The 20,164-nt window shown below is 40.3% G+C and overlaps 2 protein-coding genes across 6 annotated transcripts in view; one reads left to right on the top strand and one right to left on the bottom strand.

Moving 5' to 3' along the window:
* CA4 (carbonic anhydrase 4) overlaps positions 1 to 11,191 on the bottom strand; it is a 20,083-nt gene extending 8,892 nt beyond the window's left edge. The window contains exon 1 of the mRNA XM_063342321.1: positions 10,996 to 11,191. Within this exon, the coding sequence (XP_063198391.1) occupies positions 10,996 to 11,053 (58 nt within the window). The 5' untranslated portion in view covers positions 11,054 to 11,191. The remainder of the gene's footprint in view (positions 1 to 10,995) is intronic.
* LOC134518928 (lysophosphatidic acid receptor 1-like) lies at positions 9,906 to 20,164 on the top strand. Of its 5 annotated transcripts, XM_063342316.1 has the most exons (3): positions 9,927 to 9,994; positions 15,470 to 15,540; positions 19,108 to 20,164. In XM_063342316.1, the coding sequence occupies exon 3, from the start codon at positions 19,163 to 19,165 to the stop codon at positions 20,129 to 20,131; it is 969 nt and encodes a 322-aa protein (XP_063198386.1). In that variant the 5' UTR covers positions 9,927 to 9,994; positions 15,470 to 15,540; positions 19,108 to 19,162; the 3' UTR covers positions 20,132 to 20,164. The 5 variants fall into 5 exon arrangements, with proteins under 5 accessions (XP_063198390.1, XP_063198387.1, XP_063198386.1 ...); XM_063342320.1 differs by lacking the exon at positions 15,470 to 15,540 and having other exon boundaries at positions 9,906 to 9,994; positions 19,372 to 20,164; XM_063342317.1 differs by lacking the exon at positions 15,470 to 15,540 and having other exon boundaries at positions 9,925 to 9,994.

Genomic DNA, 20,164 nt, shown 5'->3' with positions numbered 1-20,164 from the left:
TTTGAGAACTTCTTCATTTTTTCTGCCTGATTTTATTAAAGTAAGATGTTTAATATCTTAAATATATAAACAACAAAGGCTGGTAAGAGGTGAGTGCTTCTGCTATAAAGTGTGGAGCACATCATCCAGCAAGCCTAGCTGGATTCTAATATCAAATAATTCAGAAGAGAACATAAAAATCCTGCAGTAGGCAACTCTGTTACTCTCTCGATCTCCTTCTGGTCTTGAATGAATCAGTTTACGCCTGTTAATATCCCTTCCAAAAAGTGTGCCAGTGTGAAATAGTAGAACTCTGGAAGGGTTGCAGCTCTAAATAATTTGTTTTGAAACTTTGCCTTCAGCAACTTCTTCTGGCAAAAGTTCCACATCTGAATATATGTAGTGTTAAAATAAACTTCCTTTTATCAGTTCTGTACTTGTCATCCTTTCATATACTTGTAAATTTACTTATGCAAGATGCCTTATCTCAGTCTGTTCCAGGAAGTATTTTAAAGATTACTTAATGCAACAAGGAATTTTAAGAAATGAAGGATCTCATTTCCCAAAAGGAATGAAGAATCCTTATTCTAACTCAGCTGTGATCCCACACAGATGGTTGAAAAATTTTTCAATAGAACATCTTAATCTTGCTTTTTCATTGTCAGAAGAAATGTGAAATTCAGAGGAAGAGAGCTGGCTTAACTTATGTATGTGTTGATCTAGTCAGAAAAGTAAGGACTATTTTGTTTATCGCAGCACGCTTCAATGGTTGTTTATAATAGTAATAAAGTTTAAATGGACTTTAACAGGGATAATTCTCTTTGGTGATTTAACTTTGATCAATAACAATTCGAAACCTCTTATAATCATGATTAATACTATAGTTTTTGTTTGCCTATGTTTAGTAAATTATAGACATTTTAATAAATGGCTAATCAATTTTTAGGGATTATTATGGAGGAGTCCTGTCATTAGATTGCTAATTATCATAATTGATACCCTTTTATAACACATCTGTTGGAAGGCTCATAACTGCTTTTAACACCTTTATTTTCATATCAGTAACCTAGCAATACCATTCCATTTATTAAGTATTTAGAAGTTATAAATAGAATCTTGATATAAAATGCGGCTAGCTGTAATAACAGATGGAGACTTGGGTGAGCTTGTGGCAATTAATATAATCTTGAAAAAATGATACTGTTTTAGTTCACCTCACTCAAAAATTGAACTCATGCTGAAAACTATAAATAATGTTGACTCACTTTCCAGCTTAGCAAATGTTTAGTAACATTGATAAGAAAAGTAAACAATATTGCTACGTTCGTATTGTAAGAACTGTATTTCTCTTAATATTTTGTAATTATAAAAAAATTGTTTTTGACAAGGTTGAGTTTTTTTGACACTCTTCTAAACATACACAAAACTTAGGTTTAGGACCTGCCATTTCTAAAATTGATCATTGCGGTTTTTTCAGGCCTGTGTACACAAGACAGCAGCCAGACCCCCAGCAGCGCTGAGCGACTTCCCATCTTCCCTGGGAAACTGCAGAACCACAAGTTCCAAGCACAGAATGTCACCAATGCCTTAATCGATATTTTAATCAATAAATGCCTAGCCAACACCAGGTAAGCCAATCTTCACAATGTGTAATGTGTTAGTGTTTGCATGGATGAATGACTACAGACGTATTTTTGGCAACTGCTCTAGCCCAGTGGTCAGTATATGCTTTAATAATGGCTGCACCAGCACCCTGTGATTGGGAGCGGTCTTTCTTCCCAAGTTACACGTGCGTGAGCCTTCAGGAGAGAAAGTGCTGCACTGTGGGAATAACCCGGACACAAATATTGAAAGGTGGTAGCATGTATGAGACATGAGAGGATAGTTACCTGTAAAGCTTTGGTCTCAAAATCTTTGGGATGTGAGTTAAACCGGAGAGGAAAGTTGTCAGGTGAGAAATCAAGGTCGGCTGAGGTATTCCGGTCTATTTACTGTAAATTCTTGGAACAAGGTCTACTGTTCTGGGTTTGTATAGTGCCTTGCACAATGGGAGGGTGATCATGACTTAGACATCAAAGCATTACTGTAATGCAAATCAAATTTTACGGTTGATATGATTCACAATTAGGAGTAAGCGCAGCATGTTCATTTTTCATTGGGTGCAAGGTTGTAGAGCTTTTAGACCATGACCATAGAACCATGAAAGTCAAAGATGACCACAGGAAATGCTGAAGGATGGTAAATATCACCAAATTATAGTGTCAGTGGTCCTGATATAGTGTCTCTGTACCAGAGGAGTGAAATGGAAGTGGATTTTGGAGCCTTTCATTGCTGAATCTGAATCCAACCCTTCTCAAACAAAGCAACCCCTGATTTTTTGCTGAGAGGTATTTGGCAGGTTCTCTCAAATAAGCTTGTGGGTTTCAGTCACATCTTAGTAGATCGACCTATGAGCACATTAACACACTGCCTGCACATCAACATGATGGGGAGAAAAAGTTCAAAAAAGGAATATAAAAAAAATCTATTCCTCAGGCAGCTACTGCTGCCCTTACATCCAGCACTCATGAGTATTCTTCCCTTCTTCTGTCAAACACAACATACACCAAATAATCAATGTCTAATTTTTGAAAGCTTTCTGCAGAATTCCTAATGTCTACAAACTAACAAAGAATTACTGTTTTTCTATCAAGTAGTTATCACAGTTGCGGTTTAGAAAGTTGGCTGGTATCAGTAAAGTAGAACAGGATATAAATTCAGCAATTCATAAGGAAAAAGTCCTTAAAGCTGTTAAACCTTAAACAATGAGCTAATTAAACATTGCAGAATGCCTGAGCAAACAATGAATTGATGTTTATTGTGAATTAGGGTGGGTTTTTTTTGGTGGTAATGTAACATTTGCTGGTGGTAATGTAACATTTGCTGGTGGTAATGTAACATTTGCTGGTGGTAATGTAACATTAGAGAACAGGATCTTTTGTGTAGATACTGCTCAGGAGGAACCAAGCTGCCATATCCTGTGTCACAAGAAAAATTTGCATTTGTATTTGATTTGAGTGAGGTGTGATTTCTCCCTACATTATAGGGACCTTGCGTTTACAATGGTCCTTTTTTCCCCCTGGGCTTAATGGTTTTATTTCTGAAGCAAGAAGGAAAGATACTTGTCACATCCAGTCTGTTGTCTGTGGTCTTGGGTATGATTATGCCCTAAAGTATGTTGTCTAGTCTAGTTTTAATTGTCTGAGCGGCTCCTGCCACTTCCCTTAGGAGACTTTTCCACAGTTTATTAGCCTTCACTATCAGGAAATGTTTCCTGTTTAATAACTTACATTTTCCATTTGCTTATCTGCATCCCATCACTCCTAGAAATATCACTGAACCACCCTAAACAATTCTTTTCCCTCCTGGTGTTTACGGCATTCAAATAGTTCCTTCATAATCTGTAAATCCTGTTCTTGCTTCATCCATCCTTTGTCCCATCTCTTGACAATGTGCCTTTCACCTTTCCACCATTTCCACGCCAAAGTCTTTCACCTCCCTTTCTCTGAAGCTTCTTTCCTACAGGGACTCAGTACATGTCAGATCTCATCCTGTGGTCCTCTCACCCGACTGCTCTTTTGATCAAACCTCAGCTCCCCCATTCCCCTTCCTGTTGTTTATTTTATTGTCCAGAAAAATACAGCAGAACATGTTTGGGTTTTTTGGTGTTTTTTTGTTCGTTTTTGTAGTTGAGGTGCTGAAACCATTGCTGGGATATGAGCTGCCCTGGAGGGTTTCACAGCTTACTCCCATACCGTGCTGGTACATGTGAGTTAAGCCATGAGTATCCACACTTTGCTCGGGATAGTATTAGATACTAGCCAGGATTTCCAAAAGCTCTTTGCCTAACTGGCATTAAATAGAGATATTTGCGATGTCGTCACTGTTGGAAATAATATAATTCAGTATACATATACATTCAGTATACATATACGCCTGGACATAGAAACGCTGTATTATCAACTGTATCTGATTCTTGCATTCTATTATGGATTCTTGATTTAAGTGGTGATGCACCTTATCATAGGTGTCACCTTGACTTCACTGTGTTTTAATTTAGAGTGGGGCTGAACTGGGCTGAAGGCCTCTTCTTCCTTCGCAAAGTTCAAGACAGTTAAATTTAGGGAGTCTCTCTTGGCAAGTACGCAGTCCTACTTATCTCTGTTTCTTCCTTGTCAAATTTACAACTGGTTTCCTGACCAAAGCTGTTTCTTGGCACCAAAATAGCTGGAAAACAATACAATTACGTATTGTTTTCATTTTATTGTAAATGTTTTCGATTGTTTTAGCTATCAAGCCTAGCTTGGAAACTTGAGGTAAAAATTCCTTCAGTTGAGAACTCCCTCTTCTGTTCACTTAGGCAGCTGGATGGAGGACGGTGCTTCTGGCTGGAAGCCAGGATGTTAGCAGTTTGCCAGTGTGCTATTGTGTGATCTAGGAAAAGACCCTTAAGCTCTTTGGACCATGGTCAGATTGCCTGAATTCCATAAAAGTTCCTAAATCTACTTTGTCCTACTTGTTCCCCGCTTACTGCCCTACTTGGAGCTGCCGAGCTGCTGCTTGGAAACCTGCATCTCCTCTGACTCAGTGCCGCGAGACAGGTGGTGTTCAGGCTAGCTGAAAAGTGCCCCTTTCATTTGACAAACCACACAAAAGAGTTCCTAAAACAGGTTTTTTCCTACTGGATAAAGCGGTTGGAAATCTATTAATTTTATATGTTGACAGTTACCTGTTTTTATTAACTATATTTATCTCTTAAAGTGTGAATGACCTTTATGCCACTGAAGGCTGAAGTACTGAGACAGTAAGAATACCCTCTGTTGCTTTTTAGTTAAAATCCCTTCTCTCTCTTTCACTGACTGACGCCTTTGTTTGCCCCTTTAGATCTCTTGTCACCCTCTTTCAGCCGTGTCCTCGCTGGCAATTCGTTGTTTTCTGCGACACAGCTGATAGTGCTTCTACTGCACCGCCGCTTTTCAGAAAGCCCAGGCTGCCCTGAATGTCATAGTTCTCGTTACCGCTCTATTGTCCACCGGTTTCAAATCCACCCCTAAAATCTGTTGTAACGGCCAGCTTTGGAGCAGAGTGAAGGCCGGCCTTCTCTATGAAAATGGCAAAAGCTAGTTTTGCATGCAGTCTATTTTTAGCTTTAGTTTGTGCAGGGCTCATTCTATTTTTAGCTTGCTTTGTGAAACTTATTATCTTTAGTACAAAAGACAAAGCAACTTAAAAGCAAGTGGAATCTAAGTCTGTGTTTCTAATTAATGAGATTGCTGAACATGAACTGAGCATATACACATAAGTCTATTTACATATTCTTAAGTATTACACATCCTCAGGAAGTCCTGATCAACTACTTTGACAGGCAAAATCAGTTCCAAATGTTTATTTCTGGATTTGTGTATCTCTAATCATGTAAAAACAAGTGTTTGTGATCATTCCTATCTCTTCTATTCACTTTTACCTGGAAATTTTATTTTTCATAATGATATGCATTTGTATGTTATGTACATTCCAAGCTATTATGGGGAGTTAGCCTTGAAAATAAGCTTTATTATTGTAGTAGTGAAGCATTACAAGTAACCATATCTGATTTGAGCATAGTGTTTATAATTTGCACATGTATACATAAATCACATGCTTAATGAGATCTTTGACTGTAACACATATAAACTAAAGGAAAAATCCAAGGAGGTTGGAGGATTCTAGATATGCCCTATAAACAATTGCAAACTACTTCCTTTGTATCAGAGAGCGAAGACAATGTTTTTAGCTGTGACCTGTGATACTGTCGTACCCTCTGTCATATATGTGTGTCCTCATAAATTTGCTGTATCAAAGAAAGAAGCTGACCTTTAACAAAAAACGAGTATCCAGGGCTAAGGTGATGTGCTTCTGTGGGATATTTTGCTTTGCTTTGTTTACAACAAAGGCAGTGTCAAAATTCAGAAATCCTTTTTTTAGTATTTTTAAAATTTAATTCAAACAAATTACTTTGTGGCTTTACTGTCCCTTTGTAGTCTTCTGTGCTGGGTTTATGATAACCGATCCTATGGCTAGACATGGGACTAAAAATCTAATAACAGGCCATTGGATACATTCTGCAGCATAATAAAGCCTCTCCTGCAATGCCACAGAGGGGAAAAAAGCCTGTTTGCATGGAGACAAACACCTCGTTGCGGAACTGGACCTTGCAACATGTCTTGAAGACCTAAAGGTTTGTGCTGGTTATTTGGACAGCTAAAAGAATGGGGTTTCTCAGCAGTACCTGCCTCTGAAACTGCTCTTCTGCTTCCAGTCTTCAAAATCTAAATGTAAGGGCTAAGAGAAATCATGACTCCTTTTTTCTTAAGTATCACAGTGCACAACTTGCAGCATATAAGGGATATTCCAGTTCTTACGCTGATATCTCTTGCTATAGGAGAAAGGAGAGTAATTGTTAAACTCAAGTAATGTCCCTTGTCACCTGCATGTCGTTCCTATGTATGGCTTCTACCATGCAGCTTCCCTTCCCCCAGAGCTGAAAGCACCCTGGCTTGGCTGCTGGAGAAGGACGAGGTGATGCAGCACATTGCAGTTCTGCATGAGGTCAGCTAAACAAATTGATGACAATGTAGTGTACTCACGCTAGTCAGGCTGATCCTTAAATGGAGCATCAATAATGTGATTGGGTCCACTGTGTACATGGAAAATTGCCTACTGCTTGCATGTTGCCAGAAGCAGGCTGCAAACTAGTGAACGAGGGTTTTTGAGCTTGGCACTGTGATGCTCTTGGATGCATCAGCCTACTAAAAAATGTCTGCTCAAGAACCTCGATGCTGATCAAGGCATCACATAGGTGTATGCTGCCTTAGGCGCAGCGTAGATAAACCAAAGCAGGATTCATCTCACGTGTGATGGCAGTCGTTCGTCAGTACATGCTATGTGCAATCACGCTGCAGCGGTTCAGACGTCGTGCACGGGGATGAGGGGCAGTTGTTGGATTCGTATGTGGTGGAGATAGCAGAGGTGATCTTATAATGCTTACATGTGTAATTCTTTAAGAGAATTCAGGATCTGCAGATGAATGTAGATTACAGCAAGGTGTGACTGCACAGTGTATATTCTTGAATAACTTCACACATAGACTAATGTGAAGAGAATCAAGGCATTCCTGTTCTGACACAAATTTATCCGTTTGTGCAACACAGATGCATCTGGATGCCATGCCTGGCAGAAATGTAAGAAGTTAAAAACATTTCCAAGTTTATTCCATATATGACTCTAATACTGTCTTGTAGCTGCCTTTCAGGAGTCTTCCAGTGACACACAGTGTTGTTTCTTTGCCTGCTGGGCAAAGGGAACCAACTCTGCCTCCCAAAATGAAACAGGCTGTTACAGCTAACTGAAGAGCTGCTTTCTGGCTCCACTCTCTCACCTGCTGCTCTGCCACAAGCACTTTTCTGTCTTTTGCTGAATTTTAGTATCAAAGAGAGAGTGAGAATTAAGTTGTTACACAGCCTTATCACGTTGTGCCTTTATCGTAAGCTGTGGAAGGAAGTAAGTGTACTCTGAGATTACAGGATTTGCATCCTTACGTGTCCTGGTCAAGCAGTCTGTGTCCACTCTTCTCTCAGTTATAAACCCCCTCCATGTAGGCCAAATATGACAGTGATGAAACCTCTGTTCACCATAACAGTCCCTCTTACGGAGTTCGTTTGCTAAAATTTAATTGCAGGATCCATGTTTAATGGGGAAGTTAATGAATAAAAAAATTACAGTGTTTCAAAGATTTAAGCACAAAGCGCTGTTACTGGTCCAGCACAGATGATAAAGCTAGAAAATTCTCTGCTGCCTGAAGCCTGCTCGTGCAGTTTCCACAGCCATATGAGGGGGACAGCACAGAGCAGCACCAGTGGGTATCTCTCGCTCTCAGTGCACACTCAGCAACCTGACAAATGTGAGCTCTTGTTTCTTCTTGCATACAGTGGACCTGACAATGACAGCACACGCTGATATGTACGGATGATGGCAGGCAGACTCACACAAGCCTTTAAATCTATTTTGGCAGCTTGAATGATTACAAGGAAGAAAGAGAAGGAAGCCCTAAGCAATATATCCTGCATAAAGATGATGATTTGAGGTCCAAATTCTGTCTGCACTGAGATAGCTGTGGTAACTACTTTGAGATAATGTCAGCTTGTCAGCTGTATTCACTCGTTTGTTGGATTAGGTGGCTGGAGAGAGGAAAATTCAGGTAATCCCTATTTCCTAAAGAACCTATGGATTACTGCCTAAAGCAGCTATGTTTTACTGCCTTTTCTGTGTGTTCTAGGTCTTATTAGGCATTTCTAGGCAGTTATTACTCTTCTTTCTTAAACAACGGAAAATGCAACTTTTCATCCCAGAGTGTATGTGAGTGCATCTGCATCCCAATGTGTGTGCAGTCTATACCATTAGAAGTGGCAATGGAAGAAGTTAAAGCGTTTCTTTTTATGCTCCTTATAGAGATATCAGGTATGCTTTGTATTTAAAGGTGCTGAGGAAATATCAGACTGATAATCAATGCTGATAATAACAGTGCCAACACTGTCATGTAAATTTTATATTTGTGAAAGTTGAAAGTATGTAAGTAGAAATATAGAAAATTAGAGGAATCATGTTCTATCGTGCATCTGTCTTTTGGAGCACTAGAGCAGGGACTGTAGGAGAAAGTCTTCTCGTGGCTGAGTTCTAGTCTGTGATAAAGAAAAAGGTTCAAACATGCTGGGATTCATTCCATTCCTCTTAAAGAAAATTATTTTTCAGTAACACATGGAGTTTGCTGCAACCCCACTACAAAGCATCTAGATGGATGTATATCGTGGTCCTCTACAATTGCTGTTCTCTGGATGACACCAGACTGAATCTATCATTAATAAAAGCTCTCTCTCAAGAGGTTTGGAATATTCCTGTTGGAACATTGCAGACCTTTTGCCTTTCTTCTGCCTGTCTAATAGCACTACCAGGGGGTCACTGATCTCTCAGAGGAATCAAGCAAGCCATTTGAGGTGCATCAGTGCGGCTATTAATGGAATGTGCTAACTGAGATACATATAAGGTGGTGGACAGAGATCCAGGCTAGAATGCTCTCCCCTCCTGGTGCTGGTGGCTGCACCAGTGTGCCTCTGTTTCCCTTTTGTAGGATGAGGATAATGAAGCTTGCTTCTTTATAAAGCCCTGCAAGGACTATTAGTAATCATTTTAAAACATAGGTGCTATGATATTAAGACAGCTCAAGGCTGAATGCAATTTGAAAGATTAGCAATCAGTCATATTGACTATTTGAGTGTGGTGAACTATGAGGCTGCCCTGGTGGAGGTGCATTAAATGAGCTGGTAAGTGGATATCACTCAACCTAGTTCTGAAAAGTGGTCAGATAGAAATGAAATCCTTACTTTTTTAAAACTATACCTTCCAAATATAACAAAAAAGTAGTATAAACTGATTCTAAAACATTGAGGTTTCTTGAAATGTTTAGCCTTTAACTCGGCATAATGTATCCTGTGAAGCTGCTACCTGAGGGAAAGGTTTGGAAAAGAAGATGGGGAGGAGAGTGTGTTTCTTCTGCATTAATGATGGTGTAGTTTGCCTCTACACTCAGAGAAGAAAGTGGGAATAATCATGCTTGGGAAAAAAAGCAACAAAAATATTATATGCATTCCCTGTCTTACTTTCAACTGTTAAAGCACTAATTACTAACACTAATCTAATAAAAGCCCATAAGGGTTTTTTAAATAGTCTTTCAAGATCCTGTAATAAATCCCTCAATAGAGCAGTAAATTTAGCCAAGTGTTAAATAGTCAGTAATCAATATCAAGCAAACACTAGTTGTACACTTAGGAAGAGCAAAGGTTCTTTGTGTTTCTGTTTCCCTGTACTGCATGTGGGCAGCCTCCAGAGACAGAATGCCTACAAAATACAGACTGAAGAAGAGGGAAGGTATTTGAATTGTTCGGTAAGAATCTGGAAAAGGCAAGCTATGAGTCATAGATATGGAGAATTAATTTAAGAACAGAGAAATAGAATGCAGGGAAACACCCCCATTTCCCCAGCGCTCAGGCTGTGCTCCTTAAGGCACTTTCTGAGCACTTCAGACCTCTGTTACTTTAAGTCTGGCAGCTGAACCTTGATCTGCTTTAAAACCGTGTCCCTTTAATAGGCTCTTGGTGCAGTGCTTCCCTCTGACACCTCTGATAATATTGTATCTCTTTTTTTTTCTTAATGCAGTCTAGTCTACTTCAGAGCAAACAATAGACCCTTCATTACTATTAAGAACTGCAGTGTTTATCTTTAATTTTGAGGCTGTGTGCTGATATTTACATTGGAAAGGTGATTTATTCTGTTATAGCATTGCTGATCTAATAGAAGCATAAAAATACCTTCTGCATTTTTCAATACTAATTATAGACCGCTATTTAATCTAGTCATTGTAAGTGCATAGTGTACTTATGTACATAGTGCACAGAGTGCAAAAATAGGTGGATCTGCCGGGCTAATGCAGCAAAGACATATTGTTCTTTCTTTCTCAGCAGGCAACCATAAGATTTTCATCTTATATCATAAATTGCAAAGCAATATGTGTAGAAGACTAAAACAAGCTATTTGAAATATTAAGACATTTACAGATAAAGAAATTCTATTTTGATTTTTTAAATTTACATATATAATTAACTATAGAGATCAAGTCAAACCTCATTGATTTTTCTTGGAGGAGGAAGGCAACCAGAATCTCTAAAGGTGAAAAAAAAAACCAACCCCACTCTTTCATTCATGAGAAAAGTCCATACTTGATATTTTACCACAGATAATAAAAGGCAAAGAAATATAGAAAACATTCTCCATTTTTTCATATAAAAGAATTAGAGAGTCTGTACTGTATGTACTGATACTCAGAAACAAAACATAAATAAATGTAACCTTGGTACGTGGGGTTAGAAAGAGCAGGCAAGGACTTACCTAATGCCTCTGTCTTGAGAATGTGCAGAGAGAACAGAACAAGGAACAGCAATTCCATTATCTATTTTAAATAGGCTCAGTGTTGAAACCAGAATTGATTAGACTTCTTAGTATGTGATCATATTTCTGCTCTCAGTTTTATACTGGAGTAAGTAGTCCTGGACAGACCTGAAAGCCATAGCCAGGAAGGTGAACTCCTCCCCTTTGTAATTCCTCCAGATTTACCCTACTCCTCATTTGCCTAAATTTATTCATTTCTCCAAAAATGAATGGCAAAAGGAATAAGGTTTATCTAGCACTGAGCAAGTAGCCTGTGGTGAATAACTGATACTTTGCAGCCTGTGCACATTTAGTAACTTAGTACTAAAATGCTACATTTTTATTTACTGGTAGCTATTTTTTCTGACAGCCTACATGACATTTGATTAGCTGTGAATGTGTGTGTTAAGGTTAATGTTTTGTTTCAAAAAAACCCAGTGAAACAAACGAAAACCCAACTCCCTCACCCCCCCATCCCTACCCTGCAGCCTCCAAACAGTTGCTCAGGGTTGGGGTAGGTTTGTGAGACGAAAATGGGACTTCTGTGTGCAGTAACAAGAAATGTGGCATACCAACGCCTTATTTATATATACTTTTGCACTTAGTGAATTAACTGAGAGTACATTTTTTGTTTGTTTGTTTGTTTGTTTGTTTGTTTGTTTTGGAGCTTTTTGCCCTTCTTCTTTTTTTTAAATAATACTTTTTCTTAACTTTCCTGCTTCTGGTACTATAGTATAAGATATGCAGATTATTTTTTTTCCTGTCGCCTTTACTTTCCTATCTGAATGTTTTAATTCCATGTGTCTGATTCAGGCTTTATGTTCAGCAAACAAAGGCGTGTATGGAAAAGTGGCACTATTCTATTTTTTTGCTCTGTTGTCTCTATTATAGACACATTTCCATCTTTTCATTTGGGGTTGGACTTTGATAGAGCTGAGGAAAACAGAAGAGGGAGCGCGACAACTTCTTCCCCTTCCCCAAAATGCCTCTCTGTCCATGGGGGTTCAAGAAGAAGAGCAGGATGCTCGACTCAGTGTTCCTCCATGAAGGGGTGTAGAGAGTGAAGCTGCACTGAGCAAGCCTACTCATCCAGCAGGGGCTGGATTAAAAAAACAAAGGAGCTAAGAAAGTGCTGCTTGCCTTTACCAAGAGCTGCGGGCTCCCAGGTGAAGAGCGTGGCCATTCCGCTGTTAGTAGTAGTAGGGTTGCACAGGATCAGGACCTGTAATAACAACGGGAAATCTGACAGCTGACTTATGAGCAGGTCTTTTATTCATAAAAAGGATGCCTATAAATAACATTCCAACAATGAAGATTTGCTGGGTAGTGTTTTTCCATCCTGGATTAGGTAGATTAAAGCATGAACAGACGATGATTTGCCTAGCACATGGTGCTAAGACAAATAGTTACTGCAGTGACAAGAACAATAAGGGAATTTGTTGCGTTTTTTAACTTCCTAGTTTGGCAGTCTCGGTAGAGCTATCTAAGCAAGGTGCATGCTGAGCACGTAGAGAGAAACGGGGGCGTGAACGTGGCAGTGGCAGGCGGTGTCAGCCTTCAAGGGCACCTACAAGACATTTTACTCTTGGGCTTTTCTCTTTTTCTTTTCTGGGAACGGTCTTTGGTGGGGAAACTGAACGAAACCCTTTGAATTTTTTTCCGCTCTATTTGTGTTTAGTTCTCTGAAAGCTAAAAGCCTGCAAGAAACTATCTGTTTAGGACTGAAAAGTCTGAGGGTTAGAAATTTCAATCTTGAAATTCAGGATTCTTGGGTTTGGGTTTTGTTCTGTTTGTTGTTTTTTTTCTTCTGTAAACTGTTCATCCTGTCATTATTAAAGTGGTAATAAATTGCATTTCGGCCCTGTTAACTAAGTTTTTATTTGTGCCAGGAAGTGAAGTCAGGCTCAGGGAAAGACGGCGTTCCCTTTCCTTATAAGATCTGTAATCTAAATAAGCAGGGCAGATATCGTGTGATCTCCTTTTTCTAAAGAAACTCACCTGGCAGTGAAAGGCTATCAGTTCTCGATGCCACCTTTATAAGATATCCTGCTTGGGATATCTTTGGAAGGACTTGCACTGTAGGTGGGTTGTACATAAAGGCCTTTGGACATTGGACCTAAATACGTATGAGGATCTTGGTCAGAGTAGCTAAGAGATAAAGTTACGCAGAGAGTCTATTGCAGGTCATTAAACTCAAGGCTATTTTTTCCCGGCATAAGGATTGCAGTTGTGTCCATAGCTACAGGATAGATAAGAACAGGAGGGAGTATCAAAACCACTGAAAACTGCACTTATTTTGTGGCCTCGAGAGCCACAGCAGCAAAGATTTTGGAGTTGTTCCCCCCAGCCTGGTTTCTGAAATGCGTGAGATCTGACATTAGCCTGCTGCTACCAAAAGGGCTTCACGGGAAGTTCGGAGGGACTGACGTGACGGCTAATGAAGCTTGCATGTGTCTGAGCCAAACGATCCCAACATGTGCTGAGGGGAGGAAGCCCAGAGCTGTTCCTAACCTTCCAGCTGAGCGGCTGCAGTCCCCCTGTGTCCCAGCAGCACGGGCAGGAGGGGGTGAGGGCAGGCTGGCTCTGACTCCACGGCACAAATGCATAGGAGTCCCAGTCAGGGTCAAGGTGGTGGCACAGCTCTTTGTGCTGGGAAGCTCAGCTGTTGCTCTTAGAAGAAAGATCTAAAGCTTGTGATGGAGAGACTGACCTGAGTCCAAATCCTGTTCTGACCTGGGAAGAATTGTCCCTGCAGTGGGAGAGGGAAGAACTTCCAAGAGACTTAAAACACAGATGAATTTCATGATCAGTCACTGGGTGATTGGGAAACCTACTCTTCAGAGTGAGAGAGCACACTAAGTGCTCTTCATGTAGTTGTGTGTTGTAATTGTCTTCATTAGAGTTCCCTGACCATGAACAGGAAATCTGGAATTTCATGAGCAGTAGCTGTTGGTGAATCAGAAACATCGGCTCTCCATCTTTCCTGTGAAAATGTGGTTTGGCTGTGATTCTCCTTGAGTCTGCTCTATCAGGACCTTCTAATGCAAGGTGATTTCCAGTGGGACAGTAAGAAGCATTTCTCAATGGCTCTTTATTTGACCTTCTGCTCAGCTCCAGTGCATTAACTGCTTACTATCTATTTTAGGCTGTACCTGAGGATTAGACCTTGTGTTATGTGATGTCATCATTAGTAAAGCTGAACTTCTCTCCTTTTCGCAGTTTTATGTAGAGCACCATTATTTATGGGGACGAACAGTATTTGTTTGGTGAGTGATGAAACACTAGCCGTGTGCAATTCAACGTTTCCTAGAATTATGAAGATGTATTCTGAAGGATGCGTGGCTCTAGGTTGTACATTTAGCTCTGTGTGTTCACAGCCTCTCTAGTTATTTTGCCTGGTTTGAAGCACACACGTTTCTGACTGTTGCTTTCTTGTAAGAAGAGTCCTCACTGTGCCTCTGTAGCTGTTTAGTTCAGAAGGAAGATGCCCTTTGCGTGGACCATTTCATGTCTAAAGGGATAAGATACATTCTGGCTTCTTCACATAGAAATTATGGGTGGAGGGCTTTGTTTACCATACGACTTTGGTTTCAGGTATTTATCAATGTTTGTCTTCTTTAGACAGCCTAATACAAGTTCCTCAAAGGTGAAAATAACAGTTCTGGCATCTCAGAGAAATGTTCGGGCTCTGCATAGATGGGACAGGGCCTGCTTTGTGGGGTGTTCTTGCAACAAGCTGTCCTTGCCATTATTTTGTGGCTTGTACCTAACATAATGCTAAACCTCAGTCGGAGACATTCAAGCCTGGTGATTGTCTTCGCTTTTAGTTCCTGGTAAGGGCCATGAAAGCATCACTGGGACATCAGATTATGCAAAACCTGTGAGGCAAAAATTCCTCAGAGTGGGTGGAGGAGGAACGGAGAGCTGTCTGTTATGAAAATGTCTCAGAAAAATCTTGGAAGGAGATCATACATCCCATTTGTGTCTTCCTCTCCAAAGAGGAAGACTTTAATCTGCATAAATTAAAACATAAATTGGATAAATAGGGTCATGGCAAGCAGGAATTAATCTCCCTCAACACTTAGCCAAGATGCATGTCACTTGCCATTTTTTGGCTCAGGTCATATGTTGTCTGCGGTTTGGTAAAATGTAGAGTTGGAGTGCAGGGTCAACTGAGGAGAAAGCTGGACCGTTGCATTTCACAACAAACAAGGTCTGGTGTTTCAAGAATGGAAGTAGGGATTGGATGTGAGTTGAAGGAGAACATGGCAGGAAAGAAACCAGAACAGTAAAATCCCTTATCCTTTCAGTGCCTTGGGTTTTTGTGTATGTAGTGTATGTACATGACTTTGAAAGTAACACCAAATCATCTTTAGCTTAATTGTGCTCCAGAGTTCTTGTTTTCATTACATGGATGCAGCTTTTTCTCCTGTAGTTTCAGGCATAACTCAAGTTTCTTGGGGGATTATCAGCATAAAGGACACAGAGAATGGCTGTTACATCACGGTAAGGTAAAAGTGTATGTTGTTCAAGGGTTACTGCGCAGAACTAAGACTCTCAGCTCCTGCACTTAATTTCCTGTTTTGAAATCAACTTTGGCATGTCACAGCTGGGGCCTGTTATGCTGAGCACTTGTGATTCCTGATGAAGTCTGGGAGCTGCAGGTTATCGGTGTTTCTGAAACTGCAAGCGCAGTTGTGTGAAGATAGATTTTCCTCAACAGCCACTTGAAATGAACGATCATTAAAAATTCAGCCCGAAGCTTCTCCTGTCTCTTTCTCGGTCTCTTCAACATGTTCAGTGATTATTGTCTTCTCCGCAGGCATAATCGTCAGATAATTATTATTGAGCTTTGAGATTCTGTGCAAAATCATGCCATTTCCTACTCATGACAAATATCAAAACAATAGCAATTTGGACATTCAGATAAAGAAATATAAAAACAATTATAGAACCAAAAAGCGTTGTAGAAGGTGAAATCCAGATAAATATCAGTCAAAGTTTTGCCAACTGCAAGGTACAGCCAGTGTTTAAAGTGTCAGCCTGAGATATAGGAGATTAGATTGAGTTCCCTCTGTACTCCACTTCTGCGTGATCTTAAGCAAATAATATGATTGTTCTTTTCCCACTTGTAAAAATGTAGATAACACTCTTTCCTGGCGGGAGTGTCGTGAGCGTAAGTACAAGAAAGATTGCAAAGTTCCCCGAAGTGTAAGAATATCTTTTAACCGAGATTGCTATAGGTACAGATTTGGCTACGTAGTACCCTTCTGTTTCACACCGTGTTTTTGATCCAAACTACTTTTCACCTGTTTTTGAGAGCTCAAATTACAGAGAGTTGGAATATACAAATTGGGGTTTTTTTCTGTGTATTGAAGCACACTAAAAAAAAGCAGTTTCCACAACAATATTGTGTCCTTTAATCTAGCAACATTATGCTAATTTTTATGCAATTATATTAGGGAAATAAGATTACAAAGCTTTTGTGAAGAGCTATTTATACTAATAGATATTATTTTTAATTACATTCTGATCTCATGTCATTTAGCGTTTCATGCTTGAACATCACATTTTCAAATTAGAGAAATTTCAAGTAGCATTTTCAGGAATAGCTCGGGCACTTTGGCGCCCAACTCACGGATATACCCATCTTAGTAACTAGGGTATCTTTGAAGCTGTCAGACTTTAGGGACAGCCTGCTGCTCCTCACCACTCCCAGCCCCTCCCGCAGCTCACGGAGCCACGGAAACCACAATCAGAAGAGATCAGGAATGTGTGAGCCTTGGTCTGGTGTCCTCTGCCATTCCCGACCGATGTTCCGCTGGGCTGTACGTTACCTGCTGACACGCTTGCTGGCATTAAGAGGACATGCTGACTCGTGGTGCTGGCGCTGACAAGGTGACAGAAATAGTGGAGTCCTTGCTCAGCAGCAACCTCACACCAACGATGGGGCTGGCGAGCCTGTACGAGGTTCATTATAGGATGCACAAAGTCTGGTTTAGCTGTGACACTTTTGAGAAGAATATTTTATAGGCTATTAATACATCAGCAGGCTTGATTAATCAATTTTCATCCCTTATTTCTATATAATCATTCTTTGCACTTCCCTGTGACCCTGTGAAATACCTTTTTCTCATTTGCATAGAGTACATCTAGTATATAATAATTGCGTGCTACTAATTGCACACTAACCTAAATGTACATTCATACGCTTCAATAGAAAAAAGAAGCTACAGAATTTTCCTTTTTAAGCTCAACATTTCAGCACAAATTTCTTACGTTGTAAATTCTGGCAGAGCTATCATACAGTTCACAGATTTACAGTTTTTGAGCAGGAATTGCTGCTAAAATGATCAGATGTGAGCACTGAATGTGGAAAGCCCATAAACTTAGCTGAGCTGCTGCTGCAACATCGTGGTGTAAAATTGGTACTAAAGCAAAATTATCCTCTGTTAGGATAACAGTTAAAAAAAAACCCCAAAACTCAGAATACCTTTGTAAGTAACATGGCTTTACCTGGATAATTTTGCTAAAGGAAAGCCTGCAAAAACTGTCTGCTGGGTTGCAGATAGATGCCAGGTGGCAGCCAGAGCACACTGATTTCTCCTTGTCTGAGGGCATTTTGAATAAGATGTAGGTGACACGGAGGCCGACCCACACGAAGCATTAGCAAATAAAAGCAGCCACTTTTGTGTAGAAAAGCTATCGATGGTGCTGTTGCTGTTGCTGTACTGATGTACTGCTCACCTCAACTGCTCCGCTGGTTAAAATCCCATATTCCTCACTGTGCACTGGCTTGTTCGTTCCAGCAGTGCCCTCTGCTGTCTGACAGCATTGCATATATGTCCCAAGAGCTTCTATCCCCAAGTCTCAAGTATTTTAAATCTAGTTCTCAAAAGCCGTTTACCTTTAAAAAGACACATAAATAGAAGATATAATGATATCACATTGGTTTATTAATGTACAAGTTACATATCAACTTTAAACAAGCAAAATATCCCATAACAAAGGTATGGGTATAGATGTCTGTCATTTTTGGGCTGCATTCTCATCCAAGGATTAAGGTGGAAAAATGGCATTACCAGAACTGCTTAGGCATCTTAAGTCTCCAATACCATTCATCTACTAAAAGGTTAAGCCATTCTCCTGCATTTAGTTAATTCAACAACTCTTTGAATACATCTCTGTCTTTCAGCTTGCAAAGCATCAGTACCTCTGATTTGCACAAAGGGAAGGAAGGCCATACAATTTCAGGTGTATTCTGACAACTTCTGAGTACTCCGGAGATATTTCTATGGCCTCATGCACAAGAGCATCTGTGGAGACAAGAACTCTTACCTTTTTGCATCCCCTTTGCAGTGCTGCAGTTCATCATATGGTTTTGCCTGCAAGTTTGGGGTTTGTTATGGAGATATGATCTAACTGTGCTTAGAAAAACAGCCACTGTTGGCCACATCGATTTGTAATTGTAAGCAAGAGGCAGTGAACAACTAGGTGCTGTTGTCTCTTGCTCAACTGCGAGCATTTTAGAAGTCTTGCGGTGTCTCTACAGTTGATCCAAAATTAGGATTTACATCCTTCACTGAACTGGGGTCCGGGTTAGTGACATGACAGTGATGTTCTTCTTCGAGTTCCATCAGTCACATATTCCCTCCCTCCAAGACCAAAAAATTACTGCTCTCCATTTTCTGACTCTCTAGTCCTTTATCTAACTAACCTATTCGTGAATTAAAGCTGAATTCACATTCATTCCATTTTAGAGTAGCCTCAAAGACTTTTAAACTACTGATGTGATCTTTCCTCCTCACAACAACTGGCCAGATTTTGCTCTTGATAAATGTTGCTTTAAGCAAATCATCTGTATAGTAGTAAATATGTTTTCCACTTTTGGCCATCCTAGCAACTGCAAGGTAACTGGCTATGCTCTGAGTTGGTAACCCAAATATTTAAAAACACGAGTGGTTAAAGTTTAATCCATGATGATGATGTGACAGCAGTAGCTGTGTGTCAGGATTCATTCTTCGCCTGGAGAACAAGGTGGCAGTAACACTCGAGTAGTTTGTTCTCTTACAGCACACGGGATGTGTAAAGCAGACCTTGTTAACGGTTGAAAGTAGGATTTTCCACCATGAATAGATACTCAAACTGCTCTGCGAACCACACTAAAATCTGGAGTCATTATTTAGTACTTGCACTGGGCATCCCCCAGCTGACCATTAACATAGCATCTGTGATCTTCAACTGCACGGTCATCTTCACCAGAATGGCGACAAAGGATCTGCACAAGCCTATCTCTATACTCTTCTGCAATTTGGCTTTTTCTGATCTCTTCACCAGCTTTTCTGGCTTTTGGATTTCGATGCTGTTCATCACCAATCCTGACGTTACAATTTTTGGATCCAAGGATATGCTCGCACCTTATGCCTTCTATACTGTGTCTATTTTATCCACCATCTATAACTTGGTAAGCATTGGAATTGAACGCTATCTGGCTGTCGCTGAAAGCATGAGGACAAGATTCAGGGTTACTAGAAGCCATTCCATAGCTGCAGTTTTAATTAACTGGGTCCTTGCTTTCTTTTTGGGCTGCTTGCCATTGATGGGGTGGAACTGCTTGCATATGGAAAAAAATCTCTCTGTCCTCTACAGTCCGTTTTGCGTTAACTACCTCATCTTCATCGCCATTCCCAATGTTGTGGTAGCTTTCATTATACCTCTGTTCACTTACCTTAGAATCATTATCATCTTGAGGAAAAGAAAGCTGAGAATGAAAGCATGCGGACAAGCTACCGGCACCTACAAATCAGCTGAAGTCCAGGTTGCCAGAACCAGTATTTTTATTTGGCTCCTGGCTTTGATCTCCTACGCCCCTTTTTTCGCAGGAGTCATATTTGATGCAACAAACCACCAGTGCCACATTGATCTCTACCCAGGCGTCTACATCTTTCGAAACTGCACGGCTATGCTGATAACCATCAACTGTTTGGGAAACCCCATAATATATACCCTGAAAGTCAAAACCCTGGGAGCTAAACTCAAGGCTCTGAAATGTCTCTCCGCCAACCGCATCCGAGCCTGCACCATTGAGAACGTCTAGCGGGGACTGCCCTTGCCCCGGGACTGCCCTTGC

This window comes from Chroicocephalus ridibundus, chromosome 7, assembly GCF_963924245.1.
Source record: "Chroicocephalus ridibundus chromosome 7, bChrRid1.1, whole genome shotgun sequence".
In the NCBI taxonomy this organism is placed as follows: domain Eukaryota; kingdom Metazoa; phylum Chordata; class Aves; order Charadriiformes; family Laridae; genus Chroicocephalus; species Chroicocephalus ridibundus.
This window is presented reverse-complemented; position numbering and strand designations above follow the sequence as displayed.

What these genes read in the sequence shown, in the direction of transcription:
- LOC134518928 (XM_063342317.1), top strand. Translation starts at nt 19,163, where the DNA reads ATGAATAGATACTCAAACTGCTCTGCGAACCACACTAAAATCTGGAGT.